The 21,309-nt window shown below is 56.1% G+C and overlaps 3 protein-coding genes across 4 annotated transcripts; 1 reads left to right on the top strand and 2 right to left on the bottom strand.

Annotated features, from left to right (window-relative positions):
* Positions 1–139: 139 nt before the first annotated feature.
* On the bottom strand, positions 140–7,428 carry PLK3 (polo like kinase 3). 2 transcript variants are annotated; one of them, XM_079314224.1, is made up of 15 exons: positions 7,171–7,428; positions 6,294–6,401; positions 6,090–6,206; positions 5,539–5,668; positions 5,364–5,451; positions 4,735–4,830; positions 3,836–4,031; positions 3,355–3,481; positions 2,846–2,955; positions 2,647–2,764; positions 2,459–2,542; positions 2,094–2,256; positions 1,874–2,003; positions 1,546–1,656; positions 140–1,170 (listed from the first exon to the last, which is right to left on the bottom strand). In XM_079314224.1, exons 1-15 carry the CDS (start codon positions 7,327–7,329, stop codon positions 976–978), a joined length of 1,932 nt encoding a protein of 643 aa, XP_079170350.1. In that variant the 5' UTR covers positions 7,330–7,428; the 3' UTR covers positions 140–975. The 2 variants fall into 2 exon arrangements, with proteins under 2 accessions (XP_079170350.1, XP_079170349.1); XM_079314223.1 differs by having other exon boundaries at positions 834–1,170; positions 2,459–2,563.
* A 2,493-nt stretch (positions 7,429–9,921) lies between these two features.
* LOC306805685 (uncharacterized protein) lies at positions 9,922–12,203 on the top strand. Its single transcript, XM_079313716.1, has 2 exons — positions 9,922–10,019; positions 10,283–12,203. The coding sequence occupies exons 1-2, from the start codon at positions 10,007–10,009 to the stop codon at positions 11,500–11,502; spliced, it is 1,233 nt and encodes a 410-aa protein (XP_079169842.1). The 5' UTR covers positions 9,922–10,006; the 3' UTR covers positions 11,503–12,203.
* Positions 12,204–15,871: 3,668 nt separating this feature from the next.
* RPS8 (ribosomal protein S8) lies at positions 15,872–20,662 on the bottom strand. Its single transcript, XM_079313948.1, has 6 exons — positions 20,517–20,662; positions 19,568–19,674; positions 19,096–19,195; positions 17,576–17,751; positions 16,521–16,650; positions 15,872–16,034 (listed from the first exon to the last, which is right to left on the bottom strand). Exons 1-6 carry the CDS (start codon positions 20,518–20,520, stop codon positions 15,925–15,927), a joined length of 627 nt encoding a protein of 208 aa, XP_079170074.1. The 5' UTR covers positions 20,521–20,662; the 3' UTR covers positions 15,872–15,924.
* Between the last annotated feature and the right edge of the window lie 647 nt (positions 20,663–21,309).

Genomic DNA, 21,309 nt, shown 5'->3' with positions numbered 1-21,309 from the left:
CAGTCATCCTGCCTCCCTGACCTTACCCCAGCAGCAGTCAGCGGCAAGAAGGGTCATCCCTGACAGGCAGAAGCAGCTCTGGAGCACAAATGATGCTGAAGCCCTTTTGAGAGTCCAGCTTCAAACAAGGCAGACACAGTTTGCCCTTACACAAATAAGTTTTTATTGAGACGAGTCAGGGAGAGGGGAACTGCACATGGACAGACCAACAGGAAAATAAATAATTCCATATAAATAAGATGCATAAATAGTCCCACATGGCAGAAACTGCCTTGAAATAAGAAACAACCCTGGGTCCCAACAAAATGAGGGCTTCTCTAGGCAAGTCCTCAGGTCCCATCTCCCACCCTTTATTAAACCTCAAGGTGTACCAGACAATTCACAATTTGGGAAGAGACAGGGCACAGTTGGGCCCAGCACAGCTCCCTCCTTAGTGTAACAGTTGTGGAGTGGCCCACACGAGCCCACAGAGTCCCTGGCAGGGCAGGCAGCACTCTTCACCACTGCCCACTCCTGGTAAGGGGTCTTCCCATCCCACAGCACCCAAAGTTTGAGATCAAGGCTGTGCAGAAGGTCTGTGCAACTGATGCATCAACTGGGGCAGGAGAGCCTGACCCCCCCATCACAGGTAGTTGCCAGCCCCAAATGAAGCCCAGCCAGTCCCAAACCCAGCTGCAGGACACTTGCCCACCACCACCTTCCTGTAATACCCTACTCCTTTCCATCAAGACCAGCTCCACCAGAGCAGGAGCTGTCTGTCAGTGGGAAGACAGTGATTGCCCATAGCCAGGGAGCAGCAAGGATATTGAGACCCGCTGCTGTAACCACATCCACATATCTTAGTCCAGAGTCCAGCTGAGCACTAGGATGCATAGTGCCCATGGGGGTAGCCAGCACCACATCATACCTCCCATCCCATGGGAGGGCAGGGGAAAACCACTGTGTCCAGACAGGGTCCCCCCCCAAGGTCCCAGGTTAGGCCTCAGCCCATTCTTGGAGAAGCTTGAGGATGTATCTGAGGCGGTGGTGCAGCTCAGGCGAGCAGCCCAGCTCCTGGATGCTGCACAGCTTGTAAGTGTAAGAGTTGCGCTCCCGGTTGATGTAGGTGACAAGGCAGGAGTGGTCAGGCTTGCTAATGATCACCTTGGTGTGGTCATTGTAGAAATTCACCTAGGAGACAGGTTGGGCCTGGTTTAAAGCCATGCTTCCCACAGCATGCTGGGAGCCAGGATGGAGCCACATTTCCTGCCTCAACCCGTTCCTCCTCCCCAGCCTGCCTGGGAGCATCCCTGCCCGTGCCACATAGCAGGAATGAGCCAACCCTAGCACAGGGGCACATGGGACCATCCAACTGAAATGCTATATGTCTCCCCATGGGCTGGGGAAACTGCAGCCAGCAGCCCCAGGCACTGGTCAGCATCCTGCACCCACAGCTGTTTTCACAGCTGGATTTTCCATTTGGGCTGTGGCATACAATATCCAACACAGACCAGAAGACCCCCATCTGGCCTCTTGTTCACAAGCTTCACTGTGCCCCACACATACCTGGAGGGTGCCATTGCTAAAGAGCATAAGCAAGGCTTGGTCAGTCTTCACCCACTGCAGGAGGAGCAGGGCTGGCTGCCCGAGGTCGTCTATGCTGGGCAGGTCACCTCCCTTTGAGAGAAGAGTCTGCATAAGCCACTGGTCCCACACATGGGAGCACTTCCACCAGCACACACAACACCAAAGCTGGGTACCCCCTCAGTGGGGCCCCCACTGCCAGGGCACAGCCTTGTGTGGCCACCTGGCCACAGCTGCAAGCAGAGTCCAACCAGCCCAAGTGGTGTGGTCAAGCCATGACCCAAAGTCCAGCCCTGGGCCCCAGCCTCACCTTCATGAGATGCTGCTCCATGTAGGATGCAAAGTAGCGCAGGACACTCATCTGTCCCTGCAGCTGCTCGGGGATGGCAGACACAGAGAACACCAGGTGTTTGCTGTTAGTCGGGTTGTAATGTACAGTCCTGGAAAGGAGCAGAGCATGAGTTTTGGGAATGTCCACCCTCCCACCCAAGGGGGTTCCCCAGCAACGGAGCCCCATTCCCAGCGCTCACCTGTGGTTGGGGGAAAGCGTCATGTGCGTGCCATTGTTGAACAGGACCCCAATGCTGCGGTTGGAGAGCTGGTAGCCAAAGCCGTACTTGTTGGAATAATCCACCCACTTGCTCACCCAGACAAAGTGCTCATGGCGGGCCAGGGAAGCTGGGTTTTTCTCCGCTGTTGGAGAAGAGAGGAGGTGAGCAGTGCAACCAGCCAGCCCCTGTCCATCTCACCTTCTCAGGGGGAACAGATCCCCAGAGCAGCCTCTGGCACCATTTAGGGTGCTATTTGTACCCCAAGTAGCAGCCATGCCTTCCATCCCACAGGGAAGGGAATGCACAGCACCCTATCCCATCCCAGAGCTGTCCAACCAGTTTACCTGGAGGCATGGAGGAGAGGCAGGTCCGCAGCAGCCGGACAGCTGACTCGATGATGGCAGAGGCAGTGACGCAATCTTCAAAGGCTGTGGGGAGAAGATGACGGGCTGAGTCAGCCGGCCCCGCTATCAGCCCGGGCATGACAGGAAGCTTGGGGCAGGCTGGGGTGGCTGGGACTGGTATTGCTCACCTTCACAGCTGCTGGCCATCGTTCCCCGGACAGAGGGGGACGCAGACTTGTGAGAGGTCTCCTCCAGCACTGTCTCCACGGGGCTGGAGCTGGCACTGCGGCACGACACAGGAGTGGCCTGCGGAGAGACCTGGCTCTGTCACGGTCTGCCTGCCCCCACCCCAGAGAAAGGCATGCATGGCCACAGAGATATTCTTACCTCATTCCCTTCCACAGTTTTATAGCTCATCTGCCGACAGATTGAGGTCTTCATCAGCCCAGTAACCAGCTTGGAGATGTCATCCCGGTCCTCCAAAGAGCCCTTCTTGGCTGAGGAGAGAGCAAGAGATGAGCACGCTGCTGAGCATAAGGGCTGGGGACATCCATGCCACCCCTCCTGCTAGCTCAACTCTTCCTTATCTATTCCTGTGCCCATGGAGGCAAGGAGGGTGTCAGACAGCGGCCTCCCACTTTCACTTCCCAGTTCTCATGCAACACAGGGCTTCCAGGAGGAACTGCCCCATTGGGTTGCAGCACAGTATCCGCTCTCCAGGCACACACCCGTGCCAGGCCACCAGCACAAGAAGAGCAGGGCCACACCCAGCTTGTGCTGTCCCCAGGCACAGGGTCCAGAGAGATCCATCAGAAGGCATCTCCAGAAAACAGGGTCCACTCCTTCCTTGGGTCACCAAGGGTCACCCTTGGCTCCTTGGCAAGGCACAAGCTTACCCTTGGGTTTCTTCTTCCTGAAGAGTGTCTTGGTGACTTTAGCAAACAGAGTCTTTGCAGGATTTGGGGGACTCAGCTCTGGAGCCATCACACAGCTGCTGGGAGGGAGCTTCTCAGGAGTGTAGCCCTGCAGAGAGGTCAAGGGAGAGGTTTGGTTTCCATAGGCCACATGCTCCAGGCAGAGCAGCTGCCCTGGGCTGACCACAGTCATTCACATCCCTCCTGACAGCCAGCTTGTGTTTCTGTCAAGCCTTAGAACCATGACTGGCATCAGCACAGGAAACAACCCCTTGCTATAGCAACAAGGCAGCAGAAGCACACCAGATCCCTCAGTTCCTCTGGCTGGCATTTGGGCAGGGCAGCGGCTGCTTCCTTTGAAGGACTGACACTTCAGACAGAACAAGGACAGCACCCTGCACAGCCCAAAAAGCCTCATCCCACCAGGAGAAGGGTTCCTTGACCCAGGCCCCCACCCACTCACCTTGAAGAACTCATGGTCCAAAATCTCCTCAAGGGTGAGGCGGTCCTGGGGGTTGCGTCTGAGGATGCCAGTGATGAGGTGCTTGGCAGGCAGGGAGAGGAAGACTGGGAGGGTGTATTCCACCTGCTTGATACACCTGTAGGTCTCCTTGAGGTCAGAGGTCTCAAAAGGAGGGTTCCCACACAGCAGGGTGTACCTGGGAGGAGACAAGTATGCCACTGTCAGATCCCCACCAGGCTCGTGACTCAGCAGCACTTAAAGCAAGGAAGTTATTGGCATTTGGCCGGCCACACCTGGCTGAGAGCACCACTTCCAGCCCCGAGAGCCACGCTCACATCCGGCCACGCTTCCTCCTAGCAACTGTTTAGAGCAACAGGCAAAGAGCCTTGAGGAAGGACAAAGAGCTGGCAGGCAGAGGCCACCTGCTGCTGCCACTGCTCCCACCCATGAGGCCATCAGGGTAGAAAATGCAGCAGGAAGCTTGCAGGCAGCAGCCAGGCAAGGGGCTGGATGTGTCGAAACAGCAATTGCTCCCTGAGCAAACAGCACAGCAGCCACTGAGATTTTCCGTTGTTTATCAGGTTCACAGTGTGGTCAAGCCTGCTTTGAAGCAGAGCTGAGTGCAGCATGAGCACACCTGCCCCGTGCAGGTCCTGCCTGCACAGTCCCCACACAACTACAGGCTACACCTGCTACAAATGGCTACAGGCAGCACCTGCTCCCAAGTAAGGCTGGGCAGGATCCAGCCAGTCACTCCCCTCCCCCTGCCTCTCAGCAACCCCTGCAGAGCCACAAGGCACAGCACAAGAAAACTTCCTCATTGGGTTACCCACAGAGCGGCTGCCCCCTACCCCAGGCAGGGTGCCTGGACCCCTCCCCACCCTGCAGCACGGACTTACATGACACAGCCCAGAGACCATACGTCCGACTCCGGCCCGTGGCCCTGTCTCAGCAGCACTTCTGGGGCCAGGTAGTTGGGGGTCCCACATATTGTCCTGTGGGGCAGAGCACCAGATCAATGCATGCTCTGCATCCCCTCACAGACAGCCTCCCCCGGTCCCAAACTCTGGGATTTAGCTTACAGTCTTGTCCTCCCCACCCTATTTTGCTCTTTACAGCCCAAAGCTGCCCCTCATCTATAGACTACCTCCTCTCCAGCTCACGGGGGTCAGTAGCAGCTGCTCTTGGAGAGCTGCTGGGAAGAGCCTGTCCCAGAGCTGAGGAGGAACAGAGCCTTTGTGTCCCAGCCTGTGCAGCCGGCACAGCAGCCAGGCAGGCACAATAGCAATAGTCAACACATTGTTCTCCCCGATGGCTGCAGGCTCGGTACTGGAGCAGCCACAAAGCCCCCAGCCCCCTCGCCTTGCCTGCAGCTGGAGCAGGAATTGCTCCCTCACCCCAGGAAGGGGCCCTAGGGCTTCCTCTCCCAAGACCAGGACGCATCCCTTGCCCCTCCACTCTCCTGGGAAGCCACAGGAAGAAGAGTGAAACCCTGGAGGATTCTGCAAAAGGAAAATCTCACACTTACTTTTTCTTCTGGTCAGAGACATCCTGGCAAGCAGCCAGCCCAAAGTCCCCCACTTTCAGCTCCATGTTTTCATTGATGAAGAAGTTGCCTGCAAGCCAAGGGCAATGTGTCACCACAAGTTCCTTGGTGACAGCTTGCTCCCCACACAACACCATGTGCCAACCACAGCACTTACCAAGCTTGAGGTCTCTGTGCAGGATCCCCTTGAGGTGAAGGTATTTCAAGCCTGAGATGATCTGTTTGAGGTAATAGCGCACTTCAGGCTCCAGCAGAGTATGGCGGGCCTTCCAGATGTGGGCCAGGGACTGCAAAGGGAGAGAAGACAGCTTGTGATGCAGGCAGGGAGAACAGGCAGCCCTGCTGACTAGGCATACAGTAAGCAGGGTCAAATCCAGTTCTTCCAGAAGTTGCACATTCACAAATAACCCTTCTTTCACAGCCATGACCTCAGCAGACTCCCCACTTGAGGCTAAGGCTGCTCGTCAGAGCCATGGAAACCTCTGGATTTATGGTGGTCAACCATGAGCAGGCAGTCCAAGAAAGCCACACAGCTGCTGGAGCGTCCAGTGCTGTGCAAAACCACTCAGCTTATGGTGAGCTCAGAGGCTGTGACAGCTGACAACTCGGGAGAAAGGGAGCACTAACAAAACACCTCAGTAAGGCCTGCTACACCTGGCTACAGCTGTTTAGATGATCCTTGGACAAGGAGGCCACAGCAGCACTGACCTTCCTACTGCAGTGCTCCAGAAAGATGTAGATGTTCTCTGAGTCCTCAAAGTAGTGTGAGAACTTGACGATGTGCTTATGGTGCAAGTCGCGATGCAGCTCGATCTCATTGGTGATCTGAAAGAGCGCAGCAGTGTCAGCTGAGCACAGGGCCCTGCTGTCCCCACCAGCCCCCCAGCACCCCACCAGCCCCCCAGCACCCACCTTCTCCCGCTGGTGAGGTTTTGCCACCCGGCTGTGAGGAATGACCTTCACAGCATAGGTTTTGTTGCTGGAGAGGTCTGTCATTTCATAACATCGTGCAAACCCACCCTGCAAGAGAAGAGGTGGTTATGGATGGGTGAGAGACAGACAGCTCCTTACCCCTGCCTGCTTACAAGCCTCCTCCTCCTCCCTTCCCTGGCAGCACAGCCCGGCAAGCGTCATTCGCTCCCTCCTGCTGTGTCGCCCACTAAGATCTGAACTATCATGCTCTCAACCAGGCATTTTCTTCACCCATTTCTTGTAAAACCTCCAGGGCATTTTCCCTCCCACTATAGCCGGACTTTGCATCTTTCCACATGATAGATTAACCTGGAAAGTCCTGAGCAGGGCAGGAAGCCCGGAGACCGGAGGCCATCGAAAGGCAGCCCCATGGAGACAGGTTTTTCCTGCCGTGATGTCACCCTCCAATCTGCACACTCAGCCGCTGAGCCCGCTCGGGCCGGGCTGGGAACCGGCACCCTCCTCCTACACACGCTGCTGTCAGCCGGAGGAAAAGTTGCGTGCGGCGGAGCGGCGAGGGCCGGCACCCCTGGGAACCGGGGCACCCACCGGCCCACGCACAGCCCGCAGGGCGCCCCGAAACCGATGGGAGCCGATAGCCGCCGAGGCACGCAGCCAGCCCGGGTGATTCACCGCTCCCAGCACTGCTACGGGCTCGCCGGGAAGGGCGGCGGTGGGGCCGGCAACCGAGGGGCTGCGTCCAACCCCGGTGTGGGGGGGTCGAGCAGGCGCGCAGCCCCCGCCCCTCCCCTCGCCCGCAGCGGCTCACGCGGTGCCCTCCGCGACGGCCCAGCCCCTCCTTCCCCATTGCCGGTACCTTTCCCAGCAGGCGGCCCTTGCAGTAGGAGCGGCCGGAGATCGGGTCGGTGATGATGCGGGTGGTCTCGGCCGCGCGGGGCGAGGGCGCCGGGGCGGGCGCAGGCCGCGCGGGGAGGGAGGCGGCGGGGAGCGGGGGGAAGAGGCCGGCGGTTTCCATGGCGGGCGCGGAGGCTGAGGAGGCTCCGGGTGTCTCCCGGGCTGGGGCTCCGCCGCGCCCCGCGCACGTGGCCCCGCCGGCGCGCGCCGCCGCTGCCGCCCCGGGAATCCCGCCGCTTTTATCGAGGGACCGATTACGTCACCCGTGCGGCCCCGCCCCCGTGCGGGCCCGCCCGCCCTTAAAGGGGCCGCAGCACAGGGAGTGGGGCGGGGTTTTGGGGTGCTGGGAATTTACTGGCGGCCTTCTGCCAGCTGTGACACTGCGGGTGACACAGTCAGCGTCTCGCTGCCTGCACCGCACAGGGGCTTACCCCTGCACACACAGTCACACCCCCCAGCACAGCGTTCCCCCAATAGCTGCATCCCCCTCCTACAGACAGAGACAGAGACACCCTCCTGTTCCCTCAGGCTCTCCTATGGCCACACTGAGACCCCACAAACATGCAGAGCACCCTCCTCTGTTCACTCCCCTGTCTCCCAGGACATATATGGCCCCCTCCATGCACATATGTAAATACACACACACAGCATCTGCTCACGGGGTGTTCCCCCTCACAGGTGTCACCAGTGTGTGCCACACGGCCATCTGGAGTCCTCACACCTTCCCATGGAAAGGTTGTGGCCCAGGAAGGGTTTTCAAAGCCCCTGTGGTGCCTGACCTGCCCTCCCTTGTGACAAACTTGGATGCAGGGGGAGAATCCCCAAGAGCCTTTCCCTCTGTGCAGGACCCAGGCAAAGAGGGTCACAGCCCACCCCAGGCGGGGTGCTGGGCACACAGGGAATAGTGGAAGATGCAGAGATGATGGGATCCATCCTTGCCCCTCGGTGCCCGGACACCCCATTCTGGGAGCCCTGGTGCTGCGGGGTGGCCTGGCTGTGCTGGTGGCAGTGGTGGCCGGGCAGGGCCCCACAGCGGTGCTGCTCTCTAATGGCCGTGATGAGATCACGCCTCTGTCACCCGGAACGGGCCATGGAAGGATGCTTGGCATCTCTGGGAGCTGGCAGAGGTGGCTGCAAACCCACAGCTCTCACGAGCCTGAAGCAGCAAGAGCCCCTCAATCTTCCTGCTGTTGTTTCCTTGCTCACACCGCACTCAGGGTGACTGTGTGACTATCCTGTGCTCTGTGCCTCAGTTTCTCCCTGCTGCTCAGGGCTCTTAGCACTGATGCTCACTGTGCTCCTGAATATGCTGAGGGTTTTGCATGAGACCCTCTGGCAAACAGCCCCATTCTTCCCAGCACATCCCCTTTCACCCTACAGTACTGGGGATGGATTCACTCCATATTTTTTCTGCAGAAAAACTGAGAAAACCTGCCTGAAGAGAAACAACACAGATCTGTCTGGCTTTTTTCTTGTGTTTCCAGCTTTTGTAGGGGATACACACACAAACCTGCTGCCCATCAGCAAACATGGCCAGGAGCAGGCTGGGATGCTGCTGCCCTTGGGGGAAGCTGCCTGTTTCCATCACGGCCCCGGGGCTCCTTGGGGCACCGGTGGCATCACAGGTTTTCCGATGGAGGCCCCAGCTCTGGAGCTGAGTCAGCATCTGAAGGCAGTGTGTGGGTGGAGGCACCGAGGAGTGCAGAGAGGCCCCGGGGGACCTGTCTGGGGATGATGTGACAGACAGGGGCTGTCCCGGGATTCCCCACAGAGGGATGGTGGGGACCTGCCAAGACTGAGAGCTGCCAGCTCTGCTCCTGCTCCCCATTGCCTCTGGGTGAGTTCTTGGGCAAGGGGAATGGATGGACCCCACAGTCCACATCCTGCTGAGGCTGAGGCACCTTCTCTCCAAGAGGGATGGAGCCTGGGAGCAGCCCTCTGCCACCTGCAGCTGGGGTCCCCTGTCATGCAGAGCATCTGAGCCACAGGTTTTCCCATCGCTGATCTGGGGAGTGAGAGGAACTGTGGTTTAAGATCACCAGCCTGTCAGACCTGGGGAAGGGGAGGCCCTGGGGTGAACTCCTGACTGCTTGCAGCTATTTTGGTGGAGTTATAGGAAAAGGGAGTCAGGCTCTTTGGGGAGGTGTACAGTGAAACCATGACAGGCACCCAGCGCAAGCTGCATCAAGGGAAATTCCATCTAGCTATTAGGAAACCTTTTTCCCCTTGTGCATGTGGTAAAATACCACAGGAGCCCAGAGAGGCTGTGGGATCTCTGTTCTCCATGATCCTCAGCCCTGTCCGGGTCTCCCCACCCTCTGCCCATGCCAGCAGAGAGATGAACTCAGCAGAGAGCAGCCCAGCCCTTCTTCAGGAGCTTGGAGAGGGATGTTGGAGTACGGAGGGGAGTGGAGGGACACAAGGCTTCTGACGGGGCAGAAGGGGTGGAGAGGGAGAAGTTGGGAAGAGACATTCCTTCTGGGGAATGAAGAAGGGAAGGATGATGAAGGGAAGGCTTAAGGAGGAGGGGCAGAATAAGGGGGGACCGCGGGTTGATTAACTGCAGGGGAGCTGGGTCGAGCGTAACTCGGGGGTACCGCTCACAGGGCGCCTGGAGGGTCCACGGCTGGCGGGACCCCTGCGAGGGGACAGGGCACGAGGGCTGCAGGGGCCCGTGGGGCGGGCCGGGCCGGGCCGGACGGCGGCGGGGCCGGGATGCGGCGGGGCCGCCCCGGGCGAGGCGGAGCCGGCGGCCGCGCCCGGTGGGAGCGCGGCGGGACGCGGAGCAGCGCCCGAGGATGGGGCGAGCAGGTGAGGCCGGGAAGGGCACGGGGGCACGGCCGGAGCTCTGGGGGTTGCTCGCTGCCCGCGGGCACCCGGTCGGAGCAGCGGGACCCCGCGGAAAGGCGGCTCCGGGCTGTCGGGGACGGTGGCACTGGAGGACCCTGCGGCCAGCGGGTCCTGTGGTGGTGGGGAGGAGAAGCGGGGTTCGTTTCCCCCGCCGGGAAGGCTGGAGAAGGGAGCGGGAGGGCAGGTCGCACAGGGAGTCACCGTTCCCTCTGCTGTCCCCGCAGGCGCCGGGCTGGGCACGGTGTCCCTCTGGGGCAGTCTCCTGCTCGCTGCCGGCCTTGCCCTCGACCCAGCACCGCCAATCTGTAACTGCTCGGAGCCCATGGACTACCGGGCTTTCCGGGAGGCTCCGCTCCCTGAGAGCTGCTGCCTCAACTTCACCAGCTCCAACATCACCCACCTGGACTGGGGCGCACTGGTGGGGGTGCAGGGGCTGCGGGAGCTCTACCTCTCTCACTGCAGCATCACGGCCATCAGCAACGCACAGGGAGTCCCTCCTGCCTTGGAAGTATTGCACTTAAGTCACAACCTGCTGGAAAGCCTCCCTGGAAGCTTTCTAGAAAATGCCCCTAATTTGAGGGTTCTTTATCTGGACAGCAACCAGCTTCAGGAGCTACCCAAATCCTTCCTGAAAGCATCTTCCCAGGTCCAGGAGGTCTACCTGGGCTTCAATGCCCTCACCTTCCTTCCTGCCAGCCTCCTGAAGCCATCTCTGCTCCAGCTTCAGCTCTCCAACAACAGCTGGGACTGCAGCTGTGCTTTGCTAACTAACCTGGAGGGTTGGTCCAGCCAGGCTGCTGAGGTTATCTGCCACACACCAGAGCACTACCACGGTCTGGGGCTCCAGAGCATCCCCCGGGACGAGCTGTGCCGCTCGCACGGCCTCACCGCCCTCTTCATCTGCCTGCCCCCTCTCCTCATCCTCGCCAGCATCACCTGGTGCTTCTGCCGGCAGAAGAAAAAGACCAACTACAGCCTTCAGAGCAGGTCCCAGAGCCACCGGGCCATGGCACAGAGGAGCAGTGTCTGCACTGCAGTGCCAGTGTCTGCAGAGCCCCACCACTACGTCCCCTATGAGCTGCCTGCTGCTCCCTCCAAGACTGAGAGGAAAGTGCTGCTGGGGAAACAAGTCGTGCTCCAGCCCTTTGTGGATCCACTGGAGAGTGGCAGAGACCTCTATGAGGAAGTGGAGATACAGGTGGGATCCTCCAGCAGTTCCCAGGTGCCATCCCATGAAGGGCAGCTGGACACCCCAGCACCGAGGGCAGAGGAGCTGGGCAGTGAGCCAGAGGTGGACACTGTCAGTGTGAGTGAAGTCCTGAAGGACTCTGCTGACCGGGAGAAGATCTACATGAGTCAGTCAACCAGCTATTACAACCTGGTACCTGGTATCGAGCTGGAGGACTCAGACAACCTGGAGTATGAGACCATCGAGCTGCACTGATACCAGGACTTGGGCTGTGTCTGGACACACCAGCAGGATGGCAGGGGCCAGGCAGGAGTGAAAGCCACCAGAGCAGGAGAGGCATGAGTTGTCCTGCCACGGCTTACAGTGGCTGTTTGCAAGGCTGCACTCCCAAAATATGATTCCTTCCTCTGTGCTACCACGTGAACCCCTCGCTTGCCATGGATTGCAGCTGGGCAAGGGTGCTTCAGGCTTTGGGGACCCTGCCACAGCATGGTGCTGCCTGAAGAAGGACATGGAGGGAAGGTGGGAGCTGGTTTTGGGGATCAAGTGATTGTGCTGTGCGTCCCAGACCCACTGACCAGAGCTTCCTCTCTTGTTGGAGCCAGATGGTGTCTGGCACAGACCTGCTGCTCTCCAGCCTGGAGAGAACACGGTCTGGAGACATGAAACAAGGCTGGCCCTGCCTGTGTGGTCTGCAGGGAGTGTCACATTTGGATGGGGTGCCCTGGGCTTGTCATGGGAAGCCTGTGGTGGCTCTGCCTGCTGCCCACCCCACATCCCACAGTGGCACAGGGACTTGTAAGTCAGTGCACGTGTGCTGCTCCATGGCATGTGTGTGTGCACACTTGTGGGAGTGGGTGTGTGAAATCAACACACAGGGAAGCAGCAGAGAGGGCCCCTTGCAGCCATCCCTGTAGGATCCAGCTCACAGTAAGAAATATATCATTTTACTCCTGGGTGTGTGGCTCCAGCCCTTTCTTTGTGTTCTGGGGTAGTGGGAAGCCGACCAGTGGGATGTGGGGAGTTCAGGGATGGTGGAGTTCACTTCTACCCCATTTACCCTCCCCTGCCCTGGGTGATGGCCCAGTGAGGGTCTTTCCCAGCATCCCTGGAACCTCTTTTGTCACCCTGGCAGAACAGAGCTGGGCACTGGCTAAAAGCCAGCAGAGCCTTTGCTTTGTACTAGGATTTACAGCAGGGGTGGGGAAGGTGTCAGCCTGCTGCAAATGCCAGAGATCCTGAACAAAGCAGGAAATTGTGGGGCTCCTAGGAGCAGACAAAGGCAGCTAAATCACAATCCAATACCGGCACCCCCAGCAAGTCTCACCCATGGTGCTCCAGCCCTTCTCTGTGGATGGGGTGGGGGGGGGCACCCTTGAGTCCTGCTCCTCCTGCCCAGGGGGACGTTCTCCAGGCTGGAAGCTGCATGGGCCACCCTGTCTGCACTGGAGCCGTGCTGGGCCTGGTGCCCAGGCAGGAAGGGAGGGAGCTGGGCAGGGCAGGATGCAGTGCTCCGGCCGGCAAAGGAAGTGTGTTTCCTGCAGAGTGCAGTGGGGCTTCCAGCAGCCCATGGTGGGACTGCTCACTCCTAACATTGCTCAGTCCCAGCTCCACCTGGCCTGGGGATGAGGATGGGGTGATTTTCCTTCATGTCTCCTGTCCCTCAGGGATGTTTCCCACTGTTTTATATCCAGCTGGACTTTTTCCTTCCCTGCTCTCTCCTTGGGCCCTGGGAAAGTATCCCAGTCTTTAATAATATCCCTCCATCACTCTCTGCCAAGTACTGCAGCCAGAGTACCTCAGTGTACCCTGGCTCATGCCACCCCCACATCCCCACAGGGACACAGAGGGACCAGGAGCTGCCACAGGGCAAAGGCAGGGTTAGAAGCTGTCTCCAGGGTCTGCAGCCCAGCCCATGGCTGCAGATTTTGCCTAGAGCTAACAACAGCTGCATTTTTCACTTGTGCTCCAGAAATGTCTGCAGCCCTTCCATGGATGTCCCCTCTGCTCACATACCCCGGGGTCCCATTCCCAGAGAATGATGTAACATCCTGTCCTTTCCCTCCTCCTCATGAAGCCTAAGTTCAGATGCCATGGCTGATGCAAAGGGGAGTGACTGAAATCATCCCACTGGGTCTTGTCCAACCCTTGCTCCGGTACCTCCAGCCCCTGCCCAAATCTCCACCTGTGAGAGGTGGGAGGGAGGTGTGACCAAACCCAGTATTCCCTGCTCTTTGCCTGTGATAGCCCTGGCACACTCAGATACATTTTCCTTAAGGGTATCAGTTTAAAATTTCCCTGTCCTGCAAGTCTCCCTTCCTTTAAAGTTCCTGAATTCCCTCAACAAGCCAGCCCTGCTTCTCCTCCACTGCCTTCCAGGTCACTGCTGGACCTATTGAAGTGTAACCACAAGGTCATTTCCTGGGTTGGACCATGTCCTGTGAAAATACCCCAAAGTTAATAATGTGTGGAGATGAGAGAGCCACTCAACAGCAAAGAGCAGGACACAAAACAAGTGACTTCACCTGGGTTATGCTGCAGCTGATCATCCTATGAAAACAACTCTTCTTAAATTCAGACCCTTCACCTATGAGAAGTGGGTAAGATTCTTAACCAGGCTTTTGCACTTCTGAAGTCTAGCCAGGCTAAAGCTGTGCTTAACCCCAGCCCCTGACCATCACTCCCTGGCTCAGTACATAACAGGTTTGCCCACTCCCAGGCAGGTGCCATCCATAGGGCTGTGCATCCCACAGCCTGCACCACCTTGGGAGTGAAGCACCACACACCCGTGGTCAGCTGCCACTGCTTTGTTCCCATGTCACACCTCCAGGGCAACTCCAGGTGCCACTTTCATTCCCATGGGCAGTTGCCCTTGGCAGCCGTGTTTCTGTTTCTCATAGTAACCTGGTAAACAGCACATCCTGATGACCCATAATCCTGCTCATCAGGGGACAGGTTCATAATCATGCTATGACACCAAACTGGCATTTGCTCTATAAAACCTGAGTTTCTCCATCTGTACAAAGTTCCCCAGAAACACCCTGAATGCTGCTTGCACTCTATGAAGGATGAGGGAGAGAAGAAACACCCTCAGAGGAAGCAGCCGTGACACATCCCTGCCAAGCGCCCTTATCGCCTCCCCTCCACCTCTCTGGAAAGCAGGCGTGGCCGCAGAGCAGTGAAAGTTTACACCGGATCACTATGGAGAAGGAATGTGCTTGTGAAAACATCCCACCCAGCCCAGGTCCCAGCGCCAGGGATTCCTGAACTGCAGTGCACCAGCGGGGCTGGGCTCTGCTCAGTGCCCATGAGCACAGACCCAACCCGTGAGTGCCAGTGCACACCCACGCCACGACCTGCTCCGTGGTCAGCAGCAGCAGCAGCAGCTACCATTCTCCAATGCTCACCTCCCTGCCAGCAACACACCATCAACCCACACTCCCCAGGGCACCTCCTGCTGTTACACCTGGCAAACCTGGCACAGCATCACAGCAAAAAAACTTCAACGCCTCGCCCCCAAAACCAAGCTATATGAGGGGACAGAGATATATTTTTGGGTCTCACCACAACTCTGTTTGGGGCAAGATGATCGTGGGCCACCTCTAGCTCAGAGCTAGTAATTGTGACACTGGGGCCACAGGAAGCCTGACCTGCAGCAGTGATCCAATGGATGAGGATTTTGTGTAAATACACAAATGGGATGAAGAGTGCAGTGTGTTCACCTGACAGGCACAAGGTGTGCGAGCGTGGCCTGTCCTCAGGAACAGCCCTTAGATGGGCTCCCAACTTCCCCCTGCACAAAGAGCTACTATTTGCAGATTTACTTTCCTGAAGGACAGGAGCTTCTAGGAATGGTATCACCAAAACAGAAAAATCCATAAAAGCTTTCATTCACCACAGCTTTCTAATACCACCAGAAGTGACAGGCTGGAGTTTGTATCCAGCTTTCGAAAGGGACAGACCATGACATGAGCCTGGCCCTTCTGCTAGAAGGAATTGATCTTGCACTGGAATGAGACCAAGGAGGTCAGGGAAAGACCAGCTGGTCACTGAGCAGTGCCACCTAATTGGTTAAAAGATCCTGGATCCTGAAAGGAATTGTACAGCAGGCAGGAAACATCTAAAGGAGCTGCTGGTCTGAACCAGGGGATGGGAGATCATTTTATGTGGAAGGCAGAGGCACAAGTTACCAGCTGCAGAGGCTGAAGGTCTAAGAACCCAGTTTTCAGCCAGACTTAACCTATTTTCCCACTGACCTCTCCAACACCTCAGCTGCTGCACATGCTGACCTAACATAGCACATGAATGAGGGGGAAGTGAGTTCCCAAGAACCCCTCTTAATGGGGGGACGACACTCACACCTTCCTCCTGGTCACAGGTTTCCAGTATTGGACATTCTCCACTTTGCCAAATATGACAACTCTTTTTCACATGCACTTGGTCCTGCAAGTCACTTAGAACCCACAGAGATGTTTTAGTTGAGCACATGCAGGGTCAAGTTTTGCCTGAAGACATTGAAGGGCTCAGGGATTCCCCAGAGTTCCATCTTCCATCACATTTCACAAGGTAGGTGGAGCAACAGAATCCCCTTCCACACTGTACACACAAATGAGCACACAACCTCTTACAGTCGTAGACTCTTGGTTTTATTCGTTCTCTTAGCACAACAGTTTTTATTCATTTGCCTTTTCTGGCCTTGATCTTCCTCAAGTAGAACTCTAACTCCTTGCCTTCCAACACGTAGCCATCGGCTCGGCCACACTGTCCAGGTCTGGAGGCAATGCAGGCTGCAAGGAGAAGTCATCCAGTTAAAGTTTGGCAATTGCCCACCCCAGTGCACACACCAAAGGACAAACCCTGCACACGGCCTGTCTGCAGCAGCACGGCCGAGCAGCTCATCAGTAACCGAGTCACCAGTGCACGTGCCTGCAGCAGCACCCCTGCAGTCCCTAGTGAAGTCCTCCTCAGATCTCCAAACTGTCATCGCTCGGTTCAGCAGCAGAACTGGACAAGGGTCTCATCACCAGAAGACTTCAGAATGTTCAACTGTTTGCCAGAGCTTGAAACATCAAAGCTCTCAGATGCCTGCAGCACATTTTTCTGACCCAAACTTGCTTATCTTTCAAGTCTTGAGGCCCATTTCTTTCTCAAAGCTCCGATAGGACTAACCAGCTGCAGGAGCCTGGCTAGCCAGATTTCCCCACCCCTCCACAACTGGGGTATCTCTGGAGAAGATAAAAGAACAAGTTACATTAATGCTGCCAGGCACTCACCAAGAAGCTTTCCTTGCTGGAACTGCTCCTCAAGAATACTTGCAATCTTGGCATTCTTCTTTCGCTCATCATATTTTTTCTGGATCTTCTTTGAACGCTTCTTGTTCAGTATTTCCTCCTCTTCAGGAGTCTAAACCCAAGACCAAAAGCAAAAAAAAATTGTTGAACAAATGGCCACCTTTCACTACCACAAGTGTTTTCCACTACCATGAAGAAAACTCTTGTATTCTCAGCACTGTACTGTTTTCAAAGTCATACCTGGCCAAGGTAGAAATACTTAGATCTCACAGAGGTGTTGCATTTCACTTTTGAGACCAAGAAATGCAACATTGCTAACCAGAACCGCTGTTGACAATGGAGCATAGTGCCCTAGAGAAGGCTGCTCTCAAGTCAATGAAACTGCAAAGGTTTCCCTGGTCAATCAATCCTCCAACAAAAAGCAGAGAATGCTCTTTCCCTCTGCAGAAATAATGAAAGCACCTGGATGTGGTTTAAGTCCAGGCACTTGAGCTTTCCCTTGCTTCTGCACTACACAGCACGAACTGCTTCGCTTTTAATGCATGGATTAACCTGAATGCTACATTTCAAATACCTTCTAGCAGTCGAGTTTGATTCTCAGATTAATGGCTCAAAGTAGTTTCAACACCCTTAAAAACTTGCTGAAGTTTAATGAGCAATCTCCAAACTTTTCACCAAAGCATTCACTGTCCAGCACAAGAACCTGACCTACAAAGTCTTCCTCAGCATCCTAAATTGTCATCGCTCTCCCTTCAGTAGCAGAACTGGACAAAGGTATCATCATTAGAAGACAAAGATCTTGACAGGCAGGTCCTTGTGCACAAATGGGTGTAATGCTTCCAGGAGAGCTCCTGCTACTGAGCACTCCATTAAAAGAGCCAGACTTATCCTGGGAACCTATGGAAATACAACTCAGATAAGCAATACTTCTGGGTACCCAACCCTAGTGTGGCAGGCATTGTCTGTTCAGGATAGCCAAGTGCCTCTGCAGGGCAGATCTGCTGTGCCAGGAGGCAGCAGGACGAGCCCAGGCGTACCAGCTTGGCGCCCTTCTTGCGTCCGAGGGGCAGGGCGTAGTGCGCCTCGTACCACTGCCGGTACGGGGTGCTGTCAATGAGCACGATGCAGTTCTTCACCAGCGTCTTGGTGCGCACCAGCTCGTTGTTGGAAGCGTTGTACACAACATCGATAATTCTGGTCTTGCGAGTGCAGCCTTACAAAAGAAGAGCATGAGTTCAGACCTACAGGGATCAGACAGTTGAGTACACAGTTCACAGCATCTCACACATATGATTTAAATAACTTTGCACTTAACGCCCCATCCAGCCTGCCTGGCACTGAATTCAAGTTAACTAAAATTTGCATCTATTTTTCAATCAGTCAAACTTCTTGTTGTTAGGACAGAAATCTACACCTGGAAATTAAATCCTTCCTACACGAAAAGCCAGGATCAGTGGCCTCACTGGAACTCAAAAGTATCTTAAACAATCCTAAAAAATAAATTTCCAGACTGCAAGATCAGCAGATGCACGCAGGGCTCAATGCTGTACACATCTGCTAGTATTACTGAATTAAGCCACCCTGAGCAGGACTGCTCTGCAACACATTCCAGAAATCATTTCTATAGGATGAAGGTTTATGAGTAAATTGAGAAGGCCACTGGTGTTTTCACCTTTCCAAGACCCACCTGAAGCATGCAGTCTTAGCTACTAGATTTGACTGTTTAGCAGTGACCTGCCCTGAAAACAGCCCTCCACATTACACAAAGATCACGCATGATGGGTTTTCTCTCTTCACTCATGTACTTCGTCCTTGCTGCAAGGTACACTTAGTGCCTTCCATGTGCAATACTGACTGTAATATCACTTTTCACTGCATAAACAATGCTCTGAGACAATTAAAACCATGTCCTGTCCCTTCACACCATGCAGCTCACTAACCCACACTCTTCCTTACTGATGTTTTACCATCCTACTCAGCAACACTGAGTGGGGCCAGGCTCAAGTGATACTGCTGTCAGTTTGTAAAGCAAAGAAAACCCACCTTGCTCAGAGTAAATGTGACAGAGTCCCCCTCTTGCTTCTGGGCTTCCTACTTTTGCTCAGCAAAGCAGAAATATGAAATTGCACATGTTCATGTAACACTGTTCTAGGGTTGGGCCTTCTCACAAGCATATTCAGCACCTTTCTCTTTTGCACCAAACCACTTAACTTTCAGTAACCATTATCACTAATGAAAAAACCTCTATCTATGAAGAACTACTCATATATAGGATTTCAGCCCCTCTTTAGTCCCCCTTCCCCATAAAAAGTTAAGGTAAGCATGTCATTCAGTGTAACTATGACACTCCTATCACTGTGAACTTAGTGGAAATCCAAGTCCCCTAAGGCCACATAAGATCAAAGTTATCATCATCACCATGCATGCTGCTTCAGCTGCCAGCTCCAGGATGTTCAATCCAATCCCACAAATCCATGCTTGCATCCTTCTACTCTGCAGCAGTACAGCAGGTGAGTGCAGGTTTCCTTTGGACACAGCAGGCTCACCACATACTTACATTCTGAGCCCCAGGAGAAGTTGCCAACATCCAAGCGAAGGGCTCGGTACTTCTTGTTTCCCCCACGAACCCTGACAGTATGAATCCTGCGTGGGCCAATCTGCAGTCAGAAACAAATAAAAAAGAAGCTGTTGGTGCTGGAATGCTGCATGGCCCTCACAGGAGCACAGTCCTAACCTCGAAGGCAATGTGGTCAGTGTAACTATGACAAACCCCAGCATTGGTAGATACAGTAAATGACCAGAACGGTCTTTTGCATCTACCTAAGGTGAAAATTTCATCACTCCAATTGCCTCTTACTGCTAAAATGTATTGCTGCTTTCCATCGGCAGAGGGGCAAACACCACCTTTTAGGGAAGCAGGCTCAGATACTGAACCCTGCCCCAAACAGCAGTTATTTAAACCTCTTAAAACAACAGCAGCAACTCGAGTTTGAAAACATGATTTCGATCAACCTCATCCAATCACTCACCTTAGTGTTGGCGGGAGGTCGCCCCAACTCATACTTCCTCTTCTTATGGTAGGGCTTCCTCTTGCCCCCAGTCTTGCGACGCTTGTGCCAGTTGTCCCTGGAGATACCTGAATGGAGAGCAGTGCGGTCAGAGAGTGCCACCAGCCCACCCGGCTGCAGCAGCAGGGTGCGGTTCTGAGTCCTCAGCTCTCCAAGGTTGGTATCCGCACAGTGCACTCAGCCGAATGCAGCAGTTAGAGAAGCTTCATCATTGACACTCAGATCTGCCCCGAACGCATCCACTCCAGCAGAGCTGTACAAAGCAGACAGAACCCCTCTTTCCAGTTCTCTTTGGGAAGCTGCCTCCCAACGTACCTCGCGTGCTGGGCACTCTCTGGGAAGCGCCCGATGCCGATCGGACAGGCACACTACAGCAATCATCCTACGCTACTGGCAGGATGTGGTAGGTCCGCTTTAGGAAGGGACCCCCATCCCACCTGTCCGCTGAACCCCTACGAGAGACACCCCAAATCAACTCAGCCCGTTGGGTCCCCGACAGGGACCATCTCTGCAGAACACGCCGCCTCCCACAAGGGCACAAACTGCCAACTTGCTGTGTTCCACAAGGCCACCCCGCACCCCTCCTGCTGGACCCACTGAACGCCATCCCACCTCACCCGCAACTCTTCATCTGCAGCAGACACCGGGAGCGAGCCCAGCGCTCGCCATCTGCAGGAAATCGAGGCACGGCGAAACGAGGCCGCCCGCCCTCATCATCCACCAGCAGCCATGTTGGGCCCGCTCACCCTCCCCCGCCCGCGGCTCGGTGGTACCGCAGCCGCCCCCGATGGCGAGCGGGGCAGGCTGGCAGCAATCCCCGCTTGCCACCAGGTAGGGGAGGGGGGCGGATGCGGTGGCGCAGCGGGCGGATGGCGGCGGATGTCGGCAGGCCCGGGGCCCCTTCACTCACCCATGGTGCAGCACCGGCGCAAAGAGGCGGGGCGGAAGCTCGCGGGGCGGCTTGGCGGGGCGAGCTCTCGCGATGTGGTGACGTCACGCGCTGCCAGACCGAGGCGCGCGCCGTTGCCTGGAGACGCGGCGGCGCCGAGGGGAGTCGAGGGACAATGGCGGCGGCTCGCGGGGGCGGCTCTGCCCGCGGACCCGGCACGGAGCGCTCATTGCCAGGGCTCTGTCTGCGGCAGCTCCCGCCCTCCGCCCTCCTGTCCCGCGGGTCACCGCGCGAACGCCTCCTGCACACGGGCTGCGCGGGTCGGGATAGCCTCATTAGCATACCCATATTAGCATTCTGCGTCATCTGCGTGCCCGGTGTGCAGCGCCGGGTTCATTAGCATATCCTGCATTACTATTCAGATTTATTCCCGTACCCGGAGTGCACCGCGCGCCGGCGGAGCGGCCCGGCCGCGCTTTCCGCCGCTGCTCTCCGGGGCTGCTGCGGCCGGGCGCGGGTGCATCCGCAGCCGTGCCGCGGTACCAGTCCGGGCCGGCGGGAGATCCGGGCAGGCCCCGGGGATCGCCGTGTCCTGGACAGGGACAGCTGAGGGAGGGACTGTGCGCGATGGCGGTCTATGGCATACTCTGGTTTCTCTTCAGATCGTATAAATCTTTCGCCTTTTACTAAAGATTTCCGTGGAGAGGAACAGGCACGAGTGTCGAGAAATTTTTTGAGGCTCCATTTCGGTGGAGCTATCCCTATACTGGTTGAAAAATAGATAAAAGTGTTCGAAGTACTCAAAGCGTGTTGG

The sequence above is a fragment of the Erithacus rubecula genome (genome assembly GCF_903797595.1).
Source record: "Erithacus rubecula genome assembly, chromosome: 10".
In the NCBI taxonomy this organism is placed as follows: domain Eukaryota; kingdom Metazoa; phylum Chordata; class Aves; order Passeriformes; family Muscicapidae; genus Erithacus; species Erithacus rubecula.
This window is presented reverse-complemented; position numbering and strand designations above follow the sequence as displayed.